The sequence below is a fragment of the Buceros rhinoceros genome, unplaced genomic scaffold, assembly GCF_000710305.1.
Source record: "Buceros rhinoceros silvestris isolate BGI_N320 unplaced genomic scaffold, ASM71030v1 scaffold15266, whole genome shotgun sequence".
Lineage (NCBI taxonomy): Eukaryota > Metazoa > Chordata > Aves > Bucerotiformes > Bucerotidae > Buceros > Buceros rhinoceros.
Window position 1 is genome coordinate 41,956 of NW_010415935.1, and position 19,095 is coordinate 61,050.

General features: G+C 39.3%; 1 protein-coding gene across 1 annotated transcript in view; it reads right to left on the minus strand.

Moving 5' to 3' along the window:
* BCAS3 (breast carcinoma amplified sequence 3) overlaps window positions 1–19,095 on the minus strand; it is a 110,507-nt gene that overhangs the window by 38,464 nt on the left and 52,948 nt on the right. The window contains exons 9-11 of the mRNA XM_010137607.1: window positions 10,672–10,748; window positions 8,865–8,948; window positions 2,552–2,722 (exon numbers count right to left, since the gene is read on the minus strand). Coding sequence (XP_010135909.1) covers window positions 2,552–2,722; window positions 8,865–8,948; window positions 10,672–10,748 — 332 coding nt within the window. The remainder of the gene's footprint in view (window positions 1–2,551; window positions 2,723–8,864; window positions 8,949–10,671; window positions 10,749–19,095) is intronic.

The window sequence follows — 19,095 nt, forward strand, 5'->3', positions numbered from 1 at the left end:
CTGAGGGTTTCTTTGTGCCCAACCCTACCTCTCATTTCCCACCTGGAATCTGAAAACTGGGACAGCAAACCAGTAACTTCAGAAAAATCACTGCCACACAGCGCCAAGAAAACAGCGACTAACTGACCCAAGGCATCGCTATGCCAACGTACAGCAATGCCTTCCCCTGACACAGAGGTGAGGCTGCACCCTGCGACAGCCAATCTGCTCAATCCCCCCTTCTATTTCAACCAAAGCATCGGAAATAATGGTAGTTTGCATGACTGTTACCAGCAAACCGATTCACCTGAGAGGAGTAAAATAACATCAGAAGTTAAGACAATGAGGATGAATCAGTGCAGCTCAGTCAGCCACACAGATTTCAAACATCATGATGCGTAACCACAAGTTCATGCTGAAATACATGAGCAAACACATTTAGTTCAGTGAGATTATTCACAACCTTTAAAGGTCAGACTTGGTAAAACGCTTTCCTGATGTCAAGCTTCACTCCATCACGCTGTAAATCCCAGCTAGTCCTACCCAGCCAGCACAAACATGTGCCAGCTGAACTAGCACGTCACCTTGAGCACACCAGCCCAGGAGCCCTGCCAGGCTCCCAGGACAAGGGAATTCACACAACTGCCAATAGCAGAATCTGCCACGTTCAGATGAAGCTCCCTGCTCGAAAACCTGCGTTTCCAGCCAGCAGTGGAAATACAGCCAGAGTGATGGAGCAGAACTCGGGGGCACTGTGAGCAGACACAATACTCTGCACAGTAGAAGGTTCCTTATTTAGACCATGTACAAAGTGTATTTATTTGTAATCTACCTTCTTTTTGTTAGATTCACATTTCAGTAAGAAAAGATTGTTGAAAAGTCTTCTGCACCATGAAAATCCAGCAATGCAAAAGAAGGATTATTCTGTTTTTCCTGGGGAAAAAATACTGTTAATTATGAAAGCGAGTCTTGGCACTGAAAATAAATTATTAATTTAACAGCATTTTAAAACTTCAGTTCACAAAAAGATGAATGCAGGACATAAAATTAGGATATCTATCTTAGAGACTCCTTCCCTAGGGATCCAAGACAAAAACTATTTTACCAAAACTGATGGCTTATTTATGTTCCAGCGGCAGTATTTGGACAAGGCAAGCGTTATCATTTTTACAACTACTCTTCCATAGTGCCCTTTAGTCTTGATAGCTCCCTACTATTGTTAAGGTCAGAGGACAAGTTCATAAAACCTCTAAATCATACAGAACAAGAATTAAAACCCCAAGATTTATCATTTTTTTCCCCCAGGCCTATGCAGAAGAATCAAAGCACAGACAATGACCATCAGAAATAATGACTGCATTAAACAAGGCTTCATGAGAAATTTATGAAGCAAAATTTTTCTCCCCCCTTTTTTTTTTGGCAGTATAAACCCCTTTTTTTCCAGGAGAAAAACCAAACTCCAACAGTCAGACTTATTTTAAGACCTGACTCTAAGATCTTCAGTAAAATAAATTATTTTTCCATTCTCTTATTTTATTTCTTTTTTTTACCGTAATTTTGCAAGAAAAGGCCTATAATGTTAACATGAACAATCCCCTTCTAATGTAACATGACTTGGCTAAGTATTTCCAAAACTAATTCTCAGGAACAAACACAGCTCAGCATACTGCGTTTCTGTTTGTTTCATTTGTTTTCAAGTAAATGTTTCATTTTCCTGTGAGGTAAGAAAAGAACCTAACTCAACAACCGATTTGTCACTAATACCTTACTAACTTACCTGCAATAAGCATCATAAAGATCGGGGGAGACAAGTCAAAAGAAATTGTTTTTTCTCTTTTAAATACAATAAATGTGAGCATTAGGAAAAAAAATTGACAGAATAGTTACAGAATAATGAAGTGTATGAGAGTCCCACACATAAATACTTAAAACTGAAATGACTGGTAGAAACAAGCAGAGATGGACATCTTCTGTCACAAAGAGTAAAACACACCTATTTAAGGTCTGTATGATAATGGTACGGATTTTTCAAGAAATCCTTTTGCCTGACATGGTACTGCATGGTATTAGTAAAACAGCGCTTACGACTCGCAGAACAGCACCGTGCTTGATTACATTTTAGTTTTGAAATTGATGTCAAAATATTAAACTTTTATACTTAACATCCAACTTCACTCATCATCTTTTTTTAAACTGGAATTCAACAATTCACTGTACTTCTAGACAATCACATTTTCCAGCCACATTATATATTAATAAATATAATCAGACTACATACACATTTCAACTGATCAGTATAAATCAATGTCAATTATGAACAAGTGTTAGAGAGACAAAATGTGACACTTCACACTTGATGTTGTCAAAGTGTCACATAAATAAGTCCTAAAGACAATATATATTTTGGCTTAATTTCAGTCCCAAACAGGACTTTATCACAGCTGCACATGTCTGTAAAACTTTCTGACCAGGCAAAAATCTCACCTATTTTTCATTTCCAAAAGCTTAAAATACATTTTCCTGAGGTTTTTGTGAAAACGAATGCACACTGTTTCTGTGAGCAGTGTATTACCTGCCCTTCTGCAACGGTCTCGGTATCAATGATCGTGATGATTCCAGGCACCAGCGGACTTCGTCGAATGTTGCTATGAGCTAAAATTTCTTCTTCAGTTGCTCCTGAAGGCAGCGTCCCTGTCAGCTGTGTAACTACTTTTCCAACCATTGTAAGTCCAGTCTTTATCGTCTATAAAAAGAAAGAGAACCAATAAATGTTCAGGGCTGTTTCGTGGATCTATCTTGAATTTTTTCTCAACACCAGAAGCACCCAAAGCAAATGTATCTGGAAGTGATACATCAGCTCCAAAAGGCCGTATGTAACAGAAGTTAGCTTGAAAAAACGTAGCATCCCATCAGTTTGAAGCATTCACATTTAAGAATTAATTCTCTTGAAAAAAAAAATAATGTCATCTAAATGTTACAGCTTTTTTTTCTTTGACTTGATTATTTACTTATTCCAAGAGGCCCAGGGCACAGCGAGTTGGAAGAATCAAATGATGAGGCCATGATGAGTGCGTGTGGAGGGCACACAGAAAAACACTTCACGGTTAATGCTGCAACAGTTATGTCTTCTCCACAGCTGCAAGAGACAAGGAGTTTGCCCTTTGACAGATGGGACTGACACACTCATTTGTTCTCAGCAATTACGCCTTCTGCAGCATTAGAACTGAACACGGGACTCAAACCCAGCAAAATTAAAATCACCATCCTCAAGGTACTGGAGAGGACAACTCTGTACAATGCACACACAAACCCCATCACAAACAACGTGACTTTCCAGAGCCTGCGTGTTTTCCAGACAAGGCTCTGAAAACACATTCACTGCACCAGCTTTTATCATCCAAAGACGCTGAAGATTGTTTTCATGCTGTTCTATTTTATGTGGAGAAAGCGGGAGAGTACACACAGTAGGAGGGAGGTAGGTTTAAGAAAAACAACCCAAACTAGAACTTTAAACATTTTCTCCTTGAATCAAGGACTGTGCCTTATTTGCCTCTAAAGAGTTGAGCAGATTTATTATGCAATATAAATAAGAAATAGCAAAAGAGATCAGAATGGACTGACACTATAACAAGCCAATTCTTAACTAAAAGGACAAGCTAAGCTGTCTGCTAAATTGAAAACGAAAAAAATGTACAGATCACAGGCTGAAACCAAGAAGCAGCCACAAATCAATTGCAACTGCTTTGTTTAGTGCTAAAATCTCAAACTGCAGTGATTAGAAAACACATTAGTGTTCATCAATTAGCAGCCAAACGTTTGTTTTAATAATTCATGGGAAACGACTTACACAAAGTCTGTTAGTGTGTTGTCAGGAAAACCTCTGAAGGGCCAACAGAATTAGGCGCCACACTGTATTGATGGCAACATCTCGCCAGGAAGCCTGATTAACCTCTGAGATGCCTCAGCTGATGTACTTACCCCATTAATGCTAATGGAGATACTACCGCTCAAAATCGAGCCGTGCCTCTATCGTAGGAATGTCTTTGAGGTTTAAAGTCTTTAGTAATATCCTGCCATTTGTTTCTTATTATTTCTTTTTATACGCAGATACAACAAGTGAGAATGAAACGTATTTTAAGGGTGGCAAATTCAGAAGACTGAAAAACGTAACATAAAGCAGATAACGATAGCTGAGGAACAGAGCTAAACCAGACCCAACGCCATCACAAGAATGCCCTTCAACAGACACTTGCCTTAAAAACTGACAAGGCGATTTTCAGGCCAGCAGTTTAAACTGTACAAAACGCACCGGTCGTTTCTACAGCAGGAAGGAGAAAGCAGTACAGAAGTACTAAATGGCAAAATACCTCTGCAAGTTAGAAGAGCAAGAATTGTAATCGACCTGTTTTAGGAAATATCTTTAATACTCTGACTAGAGAAACTGGATGACAAAGTGCCACGTATAAATGCACAGCTCTCTAGAAAAAATTAACATGCTTATCTCGTAGAGTGAATTACCCTTACGTGTTAGAACAGACTGGGACTGCAGGACTACTGAGAAGGAATAGGTGTACAGAGATGTGGCCGAGGCCATTAGCTCAGAAATATCAGCGCAAAACCATTACGGCACTTACTTCTTTGTGCTATGTGTATATTTGCAAAAACTTCTCTGGTAATCTTTAACCTTTCCCATGCCATATCAGCTGTCCCCTCCATCCATTAGCGTTAATGACCTTGCTCTCACGTAAGCTGTTAGTACTCATTAAGAAGTTATCAGGTAACAAGAGAAAACAGATGCAGCCTTTGCTAAATCACTTTACCACTACAGGATTAAAAGATACAGAGAAAGAATCAACTAAGGAAGTTATGAGGTGAGAAGAACTTGGTTTATAATTTGATGCTAGACATTTGACAGACCAAATACATTTTAAATGAAACAGGTTAAAGTTTGCACTGTCCCAGTTCCTCTGTCACTGATGGGAACGTGCCAGTGCATACTCAGGGAAATTTTCTTTACAAGAAAGAATAAAACACAGGATTCAGTTCCTTTTGTAAGCCATGAAGCATTGTGCAAACACACATATTATTTGTATGCTCACGTGTACCATTTCCACTTTAAAATAAGGCTCTTCACATTCATTCAAATATAAAGACAGACAAACATTTAATTACATTTATGCCTCATACCTCATTTAACTGAAAAATAAGTAGAACCTTAATCAGATGAGAAAATTCAAATGCTTCATTCAGTGCCTGTTAGGCTGGTTTGTTCCAACAAAGGTCTTACATCCTTTTAGTGACAAAACAACATATTGCTCCTGCTTCTAATAATAAAAGTTTTACATTTCGTACGTAAACAAATAAACAAAACCTATAGAAAGAGGGATCAAAGGAGATACGCCTTAGTAATCAACAACCCGACGGCCTCATGGTTAGTTTGAACAAAATGAACATACAGTCAACTATAGATTCAAGGTCAAACTAAACGTTTATCAAGACGCTTCTCAAAGATGGTTCCTTCTCCTGCTCCTGCTGCATATTCTGAAACGAGGTAGGAGAGGAAAGAAACCCATTAAAATCCATCTTCATCACCACGGCCACTTTGTCCACAGAGACCTAAGAATGTCTTTTCCTAATACTCCTTCCTTGGTGCATCCAAAATGGATAAATATGGATAATTATAACAATTCCACAGTTGGAAGATTATCTCAAGCCAAATACTTGAATCTTCTCTCATCGCTAACACTGTTAAGTAATAATGGGGTGTGTTCTGAAAGATACTCTACACCATCCTACTGCATTTGTTTAACTAGAATGGAAAGAGTCTTCATCCCATAACGAACAGTGTTTTCATTTTTCCAAACGCATCTAATTCTATCTTTGCTAAACATTAACCTAAATTGGAATCCTGACTTTTTTTTTTACTTCCAGAAATTTTCTGCTTGGTCAAATCACAGCAATTATCAGAGCTTTTTAGAACACGGAGAGAAAGCCACCAAACAAATGTGGGCAAATGAAACTAAGAGATTGAGCTGGGAAAAATGCATGTGTATGTCCAGCAGCAGCACAAAATGATGCTCTTGCAAGATGCATCTGGAGAGAAACAGGAAAAAGTTCAATGTTCAAAATAAAATCCTTCTAGAAATTATAAAGTCAAATAGGAAGATGACATAAAGGAATTCTTCATAATGTTTGAGAATAACAGGAGTTTTGGCACTAGCAAACATCACACTGCAGCACGACACAGTTTTGACCTCGGTACTCTTCGACCTTCGTTACCAAGGCAGCTTCTCACTCCTACGTTACTTGATTATGGAGCAAATGTATTTGCTATATCCAGTCCACAGCAGAACATCACACTGAGGACAAACCCACTGTTCACTACCAGGATACTGAGAACATTTCTCAAAGGGAATACCATTAAAGTAAGTAGCTGTACTGCCACCGAGACCCTCTACGGAGGACCCGAGAAGTAATTCCCAAAAGTGACCCTGCTGAAATTACTCCTTGCTCACAGCTTTATCTTCCTCCTTTTGTATGAAGGTCCTTTCCCTTCCTTCAGTAAGGAACTGGAAGCCAAACAGAGAAAAGGCTGTAACCCAAGATAATCTGATAGAACAAGAACTTCCATGGAACCACTTCTGAACCAAAAGCAGCAGTTTAGGGAACAGAAAAGGACACCCACTTTCCCAAACCAAATACCTCTGCTGAGCAAAGCAAATTGATCACAAACCACTGCAGACTGACAAGATACAACAGCAGATGTTTATAAATTAAGACTTAAGCAAGGAGTAAAGTTGACGGCGAGGTAATGAGATGGATGAAGAGCAACAGACATGTGGAGAATACATTTGCCAACAAAAAAGTCTGCATTTATCAGAGATGAAAACTGGATAGACAGTAAGCCAAGATTCAGTGAAATCGGTAATAAATTAAATGTTTCAGATGCAGTGTTGCACACTCAGACATGAATAACAAATTAATACAGTAAGGCTGGATATACTCAAGAGCCAAACTGTGCAAATATTTAAAATTGTTAGTATTAATCTTGACTATTAGTAACAACTAGCAGCCAGTTGAGAGCAAAAGCAATGTGCTGCTCAAAAGACAGAGTAGTGTACAGATTGTGCCCTCAGATCATCTGTTTTCCTAACTTCCACTACTCCTTTATCTCTGCACAGAGGCTACCAATCTGTTCTTTCCCAGGATTATAAACACATTTTAACCCCAGTGTCTATTCACATGATGCAAAATCACTACGTCAGTGTTTGCATACGTTCAGTTTCATGTGGGCGTTTGGGGACCACGATCCTTGGCTAGTACCACCCAGCAGGCAAGGTCATCACCTTGGTCCTTACTGGCTTTAAATCCTAGTTATCCACTTTGCAGGTAGGGGCTATAAAAGATGTCCTCCTTTTTTAGATATCTTTAGTCTGTCAAAAAAAAAATTAAACAGAATAATGCTTAGTCTTTAATGCCTACTGGAATGCTTTGACAATCATTATGCCATTTAGGAAAGCTTTGTTCTACTTCAGTCACGAGCAGGCTCGGCTTTGGCAGCACAGTGATCTGAGATTTTAACACATCTGATCATAACCGTGGCTGATCATGCTAAGCCAGCAGGTTTTTCAAACTGATCTGTGCTATAAAAAAACCTGTTAATCATGGTGAGATTGAAGGAGTATGGGGACATTCCCCCCTCTTTTTTTGCTGATGGTGAAGGTATGCAGAGGTACAGCAAATTTCAGATGTCTTCACAAGAACAGCAATTCAAGATGTTCTCAACAATGTAAAAAACCATCATTTTTCTCCTCCTCCAGCCACAGTGAGGTTGTGTCCAAAGCTGCACTGATGGAGTATGTTTGTTTTTATGTTTTGTGTTCACATGAGATGGCACGTCCTATGTCTCTCTTTGTGGGTTCTTGTAAGTGTTGTTTTCTTCAGTGACGCTGAGCTTTCTGTTCTGTGCTGTCATTTAATTCCTATTATTAGATTTGTTTTGTTGAGCATATCACAAATGAAAAGGCTAGTGGTTACAATGAAAGCTTGTAATCAGCACGAAGTTTGCCAGACAATGCCCAAACTCACTTTGTGTGAGTGTGTGTGTGTCTATGCGTGTGTGAGAGAGGAAAAGAAATTACTTGGCAAAACGTTGCAGGCAAGTCCTGAAGGAAAGGAGCAGGCATGGGGGGGATAGTAAAACAACAGTTGTGCGTAGTCTCTGGCTTGTTTAACGTTTCCAAGCCACGGTCATCTTTTGGTACTATGAAAATCCAGACATTTCTCTGAAAACAGAGAAGTCACATAAAGTCATATGAGCTAAGAAAGCCAGGCAATGGACCCTCTATGTAAACAGTCATTAATAAACCCTATCCTTCAAAGAGAGCTGCCAGGTAATTAATTAGCTCCAGTACTGCACTGTCATCCTTCAGAGAGATTAAAACATATAAGGGTAGTGTGATTTGAGTCCAAAAAGCACCACGTACTTGTAAAGACAGTTTTCACGATGCTAAAAGACAAATATTCACAGTGGTGATTTCTAATCCCACAAACTTGTCCTATGAAGAACAGCCAATATACAAATCCACTTCATTCGGATTTTCCTGTGATGGGGGTCACTGCTACAAATAGCTGTTTGTAATAAATACCATTTTTTAAAAATCAGTTCAGAAGGACAGGAATACTTTGTGCAAAGCAGCGGCGGCTGCTCCGAGCTGTGCAGGATCAGGACCACACGCACGGTGCCAACGCCAACATGTTTCTTACTGCATTGTCCTCTTTTGTGAATGGGAGTGGGGGGGCGATGACACAGGGCACAATTCAGCAGGGAAACCTAATAATTATCTGACACAATAACCTCTGCCAGCAGCAGATGATGTACTCACTTTGGCAGCACTAATGACTGTGGCAGTGTAAGACTGAATGTTGTCTCCACAGGCTCCACCACGGGATTGATGGCATCGGATCAGCTATGAGAAGAAAGACAGCAACCAAGTAACTACTATTAAACTGCACAAACCCATAACCCATTACCATAGCTCGTATTTATCATGTACAGTGGTGTGTTTTTTCCTACAAAGAGCAAAAAGCCCTGCTGAGACACTTAACCCCTTTTTATAATCTTCTGGGTGCCACCCAGACTGTCGCATACTCAACTCCAGTTTTCAATTGCAAGATGAGTAGTCACTAAGAATTCATAACCTTTGAAATGGTGGGATTTCTGGTCTGGCAGCAATACCACAAATATATTTAAATAAATATAATCAAAAGCTTTAGCCATGTATATGTAACATTAAATATCAGACATTCTAAGAATCTGAGTGTGGCTTTTTATGACTAGCAAGCAAAGAAATGACATAGGAAAAGAGCTCTTTAAACTTTACATTTAATAGATTAAAGGAATGTACGTGGGCTTTACTCTGTATTGCCTTCCTTCAAAATTAATAAATCAAGATTCTTCTACCTGCCATCAACCTAGAAAAGCAGGTTTTGCCTTTGAACACTAACAATAGAATCCATGCTTCTGACTACACAAAATGGCAACAACCTATAGATATTTGTTGCTCTCACACAGAACATTTTGCCTTTTTAACTGTTTTCGCTAAAAGAAAATCAAAATTGCTGTAAGAAGTATTTTTTTCTACAGGCTTTCCTTTCCTGCTTCTATTTAAGCATCTAAATAAAAACAGTCAAACTAGGGAGAAAGGGGAAATCCACAGCAAATATACCTGGGAACACACAAGCCATTTAAGCTCCTTTTGTGATATAATTCTTTGGCTGATCGGCGGCTTCTATTTTTGGCAGCAGTGCTTTTAAACCCCAAGCTGACTGGGTAAGTTTTACAGAACCACATGGGGTGACATTAAAGGAAAAGCAGGCTTGAATTTGGAGAAAAATCAGTTGTGCTCGAAAAGCTATAACAAATACATTTCTAAAGTCCGCCCCTCTGATAATTTCTGGTTCAGCTCTAGAAGCAACCATTCCAGTCACAGGTGGAAGGGAGCAAAAACATCTGCTTTGAAATAAAAATAAGACATTAGAAGTTGAATTTAAAGTTTTCAAACACTTCATGTTTCAAATACACAATCACTTCTCCGGGTAAGAGCAGTGACAATTGGTTTGCCTGTAGCAGTAAGAAAAATTAATTTAACATTTTCTCTTTTTTCCCTGCAGCGTAACAATTTGGGCCATGTTTAAAAGGGCTCGTTTTCATGCTATTTCCTGCTTTACGAAGTGCACTGCCGTGTTCTTTCATACAAACCCCCTGGCTCTGTCCAGATGCAGTTTCCCAAATCGAATTCGGGAATCTTCTCTTGCTACCTCCTAGAGGTGTCTATCATTAAGTGCTTCAAACTGTTTAGATGCAAAACGGGTGGCCTCTTGAGCGGCCCCAGGGGAACACATGTTGATAGCTGTCTTCTCTGCCTACGCTACTTACAGATTTTTGTGGCCCAGGTTTGTGAGCTCAAATCCAAAGTGCAGAGTAAAGATATGACGTATACGAATACCACAGCCCAAGCAGCGTGGGTCAAAGCTTAGCCCTGTCGTCGTTCTGCAAGTCCTCTTACAGATTGTCTTTTTCATGTTGCTTTTTTCAGAGACTTTCTTTTCTTTCCCTCCCCCCACATATACAAAAGCTAAAATGAAATCTAGAACGAGAGCAGTGGTTTTTTAAACGGAACCTTTCCTTACCTTATTTTCTGCATAAGCAAGCCAACGGCTTCCAAGAGCAATAGGATTCATGTTTGGCCCAGGACAAGGATAGCAGCCTGAAAAGTTTTCAAAGGCAACATTAAGAAATATCTTAATGACTTCTTACAAAGAATTTTATTTATTGCCAAGAAAACAAAAAGACTAAACAAAAACCTTTCCATTGCTAGTATCACTCAGTAAATGCTTGCATTTTTGTTCCCAAAGATAAGACTGTGGTTAGATGAGCTATTTTGAACAGTTAATTACGTGCAAATACTTGCTTCTCCTTACATTTGCATTTTTTTAATGCCGTTTTGATACAGCGGGGTGAGGGAAATATTTAGGTTTGACTGGATTGTTCTGTATCTTCACATTTTAATTAACTTTACTTGATTGATATCTTTCTATTGGTCAACAGTTCTGCTTTGCTTCAAATTCTACTAGATTTCTGTGGTACGAATGGGTGTATTGTGTGTGTTTGTTTTTAATAATTCTATATACAAGCCTTTAGCCTCTCAAAATGCTTTTGCAGAAACTTCACACTGAGGTAATTCACTGACACTGATTTTAAAGGAACTAAGTTTCCATTGTTCGCCTGCTTTTCACGACCTTAATATCATCATTAAAAAGATATATGCACATAGATAAAGATGAACATGAATTATTCCTGAGGATTAAAAGGTGAAAATAGCTATAATAGAAAGCCACTGAAAATAGCTGTCTACAAAAACATGGCAAGGATTAGAATGAATCAGCCCCGTGTTAAACGCAATTTACTATATAAAGTCTGAATTAAAAACCAAGAAATACAACAAAAAAATCCCCTTGAGAAACAGCCCAAGAATATCATACTATGAAATACTAAAATTTGAAATACAGAATTTTAAATTATTTAAAGCAGTTAGATAAGCTTTTCATTGATGTTTAAGCATTAAGTAATCTTCAGTTACAAGCAGCACAGCGACCCTCATCCCAGTTGCTATCACTGTCCCATGCCCATGTCCCATTGCCCCTCCTTTGTTGTCATTTCAAAATAAGCTCTTTCGAGTGGACGGCTGCTCCTTCTGCATCGACACGTAACCCTCGCCTGTATTCAGAGCTCAAGTTATCTGAACTCTAGTACTCTAGCCCTGACACTGGAAACGGCTGGCTCGCGGTTCCAGCAGGCTGATTTCAGTGGGATCCTTCATCGAGGTAAGAGTCTGAAAGTTCAGATACTGAAGTCACCCAGACAAAGCCACAAAACCGTTTAGTAAATTGGGACCATCAGCCACGTGCACAACACCATTTACTAGACCTGAAGCCGTTCTTGTACACAACACATATACATAAAGAAGAAATATCGCATAACGGGGGAGAGAAAGGGGGAGAAGGAGAGGACTATCAGGCAAACGGTTAATCTCTGTTTTCATCAGTTCTTAGGCTAATATAGACAATTTAGTAATTCATATTCTCTCACTGGTTGGCCAAGAAACAAAGCACTTACAAACGTACAGACATGTGTGTCTCATTTAAAGGAGTTTGCTGATGCCGTATCCCAGGCAGGAGCACCAAGACCAGGCAAACAGCATTTCATAACCAACAACTGCCATTTACTGCATAAAATCCTGCACTGCGTTCAGAGAAGCAACTTGTTAAAAAAGGCAGACACGGGTAGATAAGCTTTGATTTCCCTGAAGTCTCTTGTGTCAGACTCTTTACTCTGATCTACCAACCACAGCGAGAAAAAGAAAACGTATTCGCCACCTTCTTGTGCAAAGATCAGGGTCTTTTTGAACAGCCCCCACGGTTAGTCCAGAACATTTAGTGAGGACAACAGACTTTTAAACACTTAATGACATTATTTCTAGTGCTTGAAAAACGGCAAAAGAGGTGTGTGGGAGGGTGTTAACTATAGGGGTAAGTTTAAACTGACATTTGACAACTCTTAAAGCCGCATTTGATGGCATTTGGTGGGGCACGTGCAGAAACAGCTGCTGTACTGTTCATGCTGTCTAAGATAAACAGCTCTATTGCACTTCTCAGAGCAGAGCAACGAGGGTATTGCAAAACTTGAAAGATCACAGCAAGCTATTTCAAAGGTCATAAAGCAATGGAAGGAGAAAAGCAGCAATTCATCCAATTAAATCCATCTCAGGCCAGAAAAGCAAAACCAAGTGAATATTTTGTAAGGCCATATCACCGCCTTGATCTCAGGAAGGAAAACGAATTCTGAAGAGATGATGCCACAATTGTTATTGCATTCCAGAAGAGCATAAAATGTGGGTAGCCAGAGCCTCTTAAGGAACAAAGCAAACAAACAACAAAAAAAGGTTGTAAATACAACCCCAGGTTGTAAATACTAACATGTTTTTCCAATGACATTATAGATCAGGATCAGCACAGTTTTAACGCTGACTTCTGCTTCAGCAATTCTTACCTGTGTCAGTAAAGACATTCAGGTCTCCCCAACTTTATTTATTTTTATTCCCTTTCATGTATAAAATACAGCATTAAAAGCCATCAGACGACAGCCCTCATCATATAAATCTCAGCAGTGACTTTAGAATCAGTCGCTTGTGTTTCCCAAACTCTGCCAGCACCTCGTAACATCCTTGCAGTAGAAAACAGAAGGAGCATCAGCCAACAGATGCACTGGAATGTCGAAAGGCAAGTAATTCAACAAATTATAACAAAAAGAAACGTCTTTCATGAGAAAGGGAGCTGTTCTCAAATACTTCAGTGAACTGAAGTAAATGAAGAAGTGCAGAAAGTATTATTTTTCAAATCAATAATTAATCAAAGTGTAAAGTTATCTCAGAAAAACGACAACTGTCTTCACAAACCTGCCGTACGCAGTTTGTTCCATGAACTGGACTCAGTCAGTCAGTCAGACACAGCTCCACACACACCAGCCCATTCTAACAATAACCTCACAGAGGTCAACAATTCAACTCGGTACTAAACTCTACTCTCCAATATGAAAAACAGTATATGAAAAAAAAGAGCTATTTCCTCCCTTTCTTTTCTTTGCAAGTCTCTGCATTTTGGAAACTTGCAGCAGTACAAGGATAAACAAAGGGTTATACTTTATGGGAAGGAAAAGCAAATTGTTTTTCTGCTTTCCAAAAAAACAGCTGGAGTCAGCAGAACATCATCTACTGGGCAACTGAAACGACAGACATGGCGTGACCTATCAAGCTCGGCCATCCGATCGTTACAAGCCTAACTCCCTTAAAGATTAACTTCTATTTCTATTAAACTTCAAAACAACTGAGGAAAAATCCATTCTAAGCAACAACAGCAGCAATTTTAGCATGTTTACAATAGGAACGAACATAATGAGAATGCAGAACTAACTGTCAAGAAGACCAAAGTTTCCAAGTTTTAATGACAGTAGCGAGCGGTCATCCAAGAAAAGATCCCTTGGGGAAAGTCCTTCCAAAAGTACAGCAAATCAAGCAAGCACTAAAAAACATCTGACCTTAGAATAAGCTTTACTGGGACCATCACCCACAAAAATATAGGTGAAAATCTACTGGAGGCTGTTTAAAGAGGTCTTCAGTTCAGAGTCCCTCTCTCCCTCTGTGCTTTACAATGATGCACAGGGGAACTGCACTACTTTAAAGCTGTGGAATGGGAAAAGTAGAAAAAAAGCTATTTTGAAAGTCTGAATTGAAGTGCAAGTTTGTTAACTTAAGTTTCTACGCCCAAGGACTCCAACCAGTGCTGGCCTATGCAGTACTGATGAACAACACCAGGGTCCAGGCTCCCTCTGAACAGGGACCTGGCTGACAGCTGAGGATTCCACAGGCAGCAGCCCCGTACCTCACGTCCCATGCCCTGGTTTTCCCATTTCCAAAATGCAAGTGTTATCTACGGTACCGTTTTGCTGGAGGTAAATTCTTCAGTGTTACAATTTCTTAGTTTCTTTCTATTTTTTTTAAAAAGTGAGTTATAAAATCATAATCTCAAATAAGCATATAGAATTTGATTTACTGGATTCAAGGATGGTTTTAGTTTACTTGTTGCTGTGCTGACTTCATATATTTGGTTTTACTGAGGGATACAGGAATCCTAGAAGTTCCTTACCGTTCTCCAAAGAGCAATACCAATGTTTGCTTAATGAGTGAGCAGAGAGGCGACATGTTTATTTTACATTTTTTTCCCCCCCAATGACTTCTAGGGAAATCTCTGCCACCCTTTGCAGATTCATATCCACACGCCCACAGTAAACTGAACCACCGCCTCTATCCCTGAAAATTCACACAGATATCCACCTCTTTGACTCTGGATCTTTCCACTGGTCTATGCTCCTACAGAAAGGTAAGACTCCGGTCCTTCTCTTAAACTGTATCCAAAACGCTCATCCTCTAACCCCAGTAATGGCAGTGTGAATACACAGCCAGCAGCCAAGGAGAAAAAAGCAACACATTCCTCCCCTCCCACTTAGCTTCTAAACAAACAGCACATTGGGAAAATACCATTAGGAGGAACATGGCCATTAAAAGTCACGTCAGCTATACCAGAGATTAAGCCAATAAATCACAAAACATGTCACTATTAAAACTTGAACCTCTGGGGTATGTGGGCTATAGGGGCAGCTCTTCATCAAGCTCCACAGCTTTTTCTTTAAAAAAGCATGAAAGAAGATATACATACATATATGAATGTACATATATAGACCCAAAAGCCCAGTACGGGATAAGAGTTGGGGGCTAAACAGTGCCAGGATTCCCGATACCCAGGAAAACTTGGCAGTTTGCTACTTTGCATCCAAGCACACAGTCTCTGGAATCCCACAGACAATTAAAAGTCTATTGGCATCTAAGCTGTCAACAGCTCAGTTCCTCGGGAGGACGAGAGCTGTGCACCCGTTATCCATGATACTGCTACAAGGCCAATCGATGCCTTCAAGTGTGCTGGAGGCATGTTTGTGTCCTCCTCATTCACAAGGTGATCAAAGGGACTCTGCACACACACCAAATAAAACACATACCAACACGACCTGTTTAAAAAAAAAAAGAAAAAAGATAGACAACGCAAGTGGAGGACCAGTATTTTAAGAAGAGTTTACCCGAAGAAGCGAGCAGTCATAGGTAAGGAAGTATTTTTTTTCTTGGTCCTTCATCCTGCACAGCCTGAATGGCTCCATTAATGAAGAGCTAAAAATGATCTTATCCAGGTGAAATATTCAGACCTAAACACGCACTGGAAGGCAACGCTTCTCTCTCAAACAGAAGTAACAACTTCCCTGAGCTAAGCCGGAACTCATCTGCGTTCGTGTCGACATACTCAGAACTGAACAGGGCTCCTCACAGCTCTATTTCTTTCTCAGGCCTCACTCAAACGCGCTGCAAAATGGTATGTGTGAACTTAGCAATTAATGTGCAAATGAATCAAACTAAGGGAATGAAAAAGCCAAATCAGAAGCATCCAGAACAATATCGCTTTTCTTCAAACACATCCCAATATGCTTATCTTAAGACACTACCAGCTGTTTTTTAATTTCACAGCATACTGTGCTTATTCTTATTCTCTACATTTATTTTAATAGTTATGGGGGGGGAAAAAAAAAATCTGTTTGTGATATTTGCCAGGCTTTCATCCCCTCTATCTTCACTTTGTTTTTACTTTTTAATGAAAACCATTTTCTAAGTTTTCTGTGGTTCTTTTTTCCCTGTCAGTTTAATAGGAAAACATTTTTCTGCAATTGTCACTGCTTTCTTTTCCCCCCTTTCTCTCTAATTTCCTCTGCACTGATATATACTCATCCTTTCTCGGTATCAGTTTTAGAGAATTAATCTCATAATTACTGTGGTTTTTTTAATAGATATTCCACACCTTGTATCTGTGAGGAATGCATATTAGTGTTGCCCAGTTTTATTTCAAGCCACTTTTCTGTGTGAGTGTTTATACAGTATGTGGGTATGGGCAGGATTATTATAAAATCTTCTTAGGATTCTGTCTCTAATCCCAAACCATGGAAGAAATTGCATCTGAGTGTGACGAGTATGACATTGGGATAGGATAGAGTCAGCAAACACAAGGAACACTGGGCAAGGCAGAGTTCTCCGAGGCCAACCTACATCCTAAGGCAAAACTAAGTGAAACCTTACTGAGAGAGCAGACCTCTGGATAAACAAAGCCTCTTCTGTTTCGGTGTGTGGAGAGGTTCATTAAAGATGACTTAACCCATCTTAAGTGTAGAATGTTTTCAAACAGCTTTTCTGAGAAAATTCCAAAATGCGTAACTCTTTTCAACCAAAATTATTTGCCTTTAATCATTCGAGGTATTTGCCAGCTACCACGTTAAAAACCCATGGAGCAGCAGTATAGTCTATTTTTAAATAAATAGCTACAATAACCCACTAAAGCTGTGCTACTTTTCAGTTCCTGGATGTAACTTATGATCAATTAGTAATTTTTTCTAGGTCTTACCAAACACACTGCGCTGTATAGGAATGAGATTACAAAACTACATTCTTGAGCCTTGCAAGCCAAAGCAGCCAGAAACAGATCCATGACAGAGAGCACAGAGAGGGAATACACAAGAAATAATGGGTAAAGTGATACTGTTGTTGCAAAAGCATTGTTTATTCCAAGGAAAACAAAGTTTTCATAGAAGTTGTTTTATCTAAATTTTTTTGTTTGAGGGGGTTTTTTTTAGCATCATGAAGCAAATCAAATTTATTTGTTTATAAACTGTATAAAGTAATATTGTTTATAAATTCCTCTGGGTTCCTTCTAGATGAAAGGCCCTATGTAAATGTTATTACTCTCACACTGTCACATACTTTCCAAAACTTTTCTATTGTTCTTGTACTTCCTTCTGTTTAAGTATCACTCATAAAAACTGAGCAAAAGAGCAAACCAGCAGGATGCACCCCACTGCGAAATCACGCCTGCCATCCCGGGCCACCTTTCTCTTTTTCTTTTTTTTAATCATAGAGACTAGGATTAAAACTACTAAACTATTTTTTAAAAACCATCTCGAAATAAAGTGAAAAAGTAAAGCCACAAATGCAACATATCTCGTCATCACCCGCCTTGGCAGGGCAATATTCACAACACACACCAGCTTCCCCACAGACTGGGCCCTGCAGGAGTCATGTTTTGTGCTGTCCTGGATCAGAAGAACAGAATTCCCTCAGACAGGCTTGGGGAAGAACCACAGATTTTTAATTATTATTATCACCATTATTGTTATTATTGCTATCGTTGTTGCTGTTACTATTACCACAGAGACCTCCTTGCCCTGTGAATTCTATCGTGGCAGTTTTAAGTATTTTAGTGTCACTCTATAGTAACTCTAAGACCAACACCAGAACTTTTACTAAAAATACGTGTGGCTTTCAATATTCATCAGGCTTGGTGGTTTAACTTAGCACCGATTTGACTGATGTCAGGATAAACTATGTTTTAATCTCAGGCTTACTTTCCTTTTTTGTTCAGAGAACTGGACAGTGATAAATAATAATATTACCATCGAGGCTGTTGTTTCTGTACAGGACAATGTGAGTAAAACAGCTTTGTTTTGGCCTTTAGGGATTTGGATGCTTTAGATAAAAATAACTTACACAGAAACAAACAGCACTTCCTGTTCTACATTCATAGAATTTTTAAACCTGTCAAGCCCAGGAGATACGATACACACACACCTTGGGTACCAATGCCTGCAATTCTTCTGTTGTACTTACACTTCCCTGCAATATAGCAAACACCCCCTGTAAGCAACAGGGACGTGCGTTTCCATCCATCTGCCACACTGCCCTGAAGACCCTTTTCAACCCTTTCAAGTAGTATTTCAACATTATCCTGTAATAGCGATAAAACTGATTCCCATATTCAGAAAAAAACAGTCTTATAAAAAACACTGTTAAAAAGTAAGAGCAAGATCAAACCAACATTTCCCAGGGAAGGCAGTTACTAATTACAGGGGGTGGAGGGGGTGATATTCATATATATGTGTGTGTGTATAAAAGTAAAAACTGCTTATGCATATAATTCACAGGAACATACTTGGTTTCTTTTTACTGATCAAGAAAATACTGTGAGCCAGGAGCTCGTTTCCCACCTGCCTTAGGGACTTTCGATCTAAGCTGAAGTTCCCCTCCGCAGACAGAGGAATCCTATCAATTATTACACCACATGGGATGTCCAGGATAAATGCACTCCCTGCTCACAGCGCAGAAGGGAATCGTACTCTCTTCCAGAAGTTCTGTTTGTAACTCTTCAGGCATTAAACCTTTGCATAAGGCATCCAGTGTTTTTACTTCAAAGCAAAGAGATCAAACTGCTCCCTGTGTGCCGATCAAGGAGAAGGGATTCTAACAGAGCTAACAAAAGCGTACAGAAAAGCAGAGATGATTTCCAGATCAGACCTGTGACAAACTGAAACCACTGTTATTTCTTGCATGTGAATGTCAGTGAAAACAGGAATGC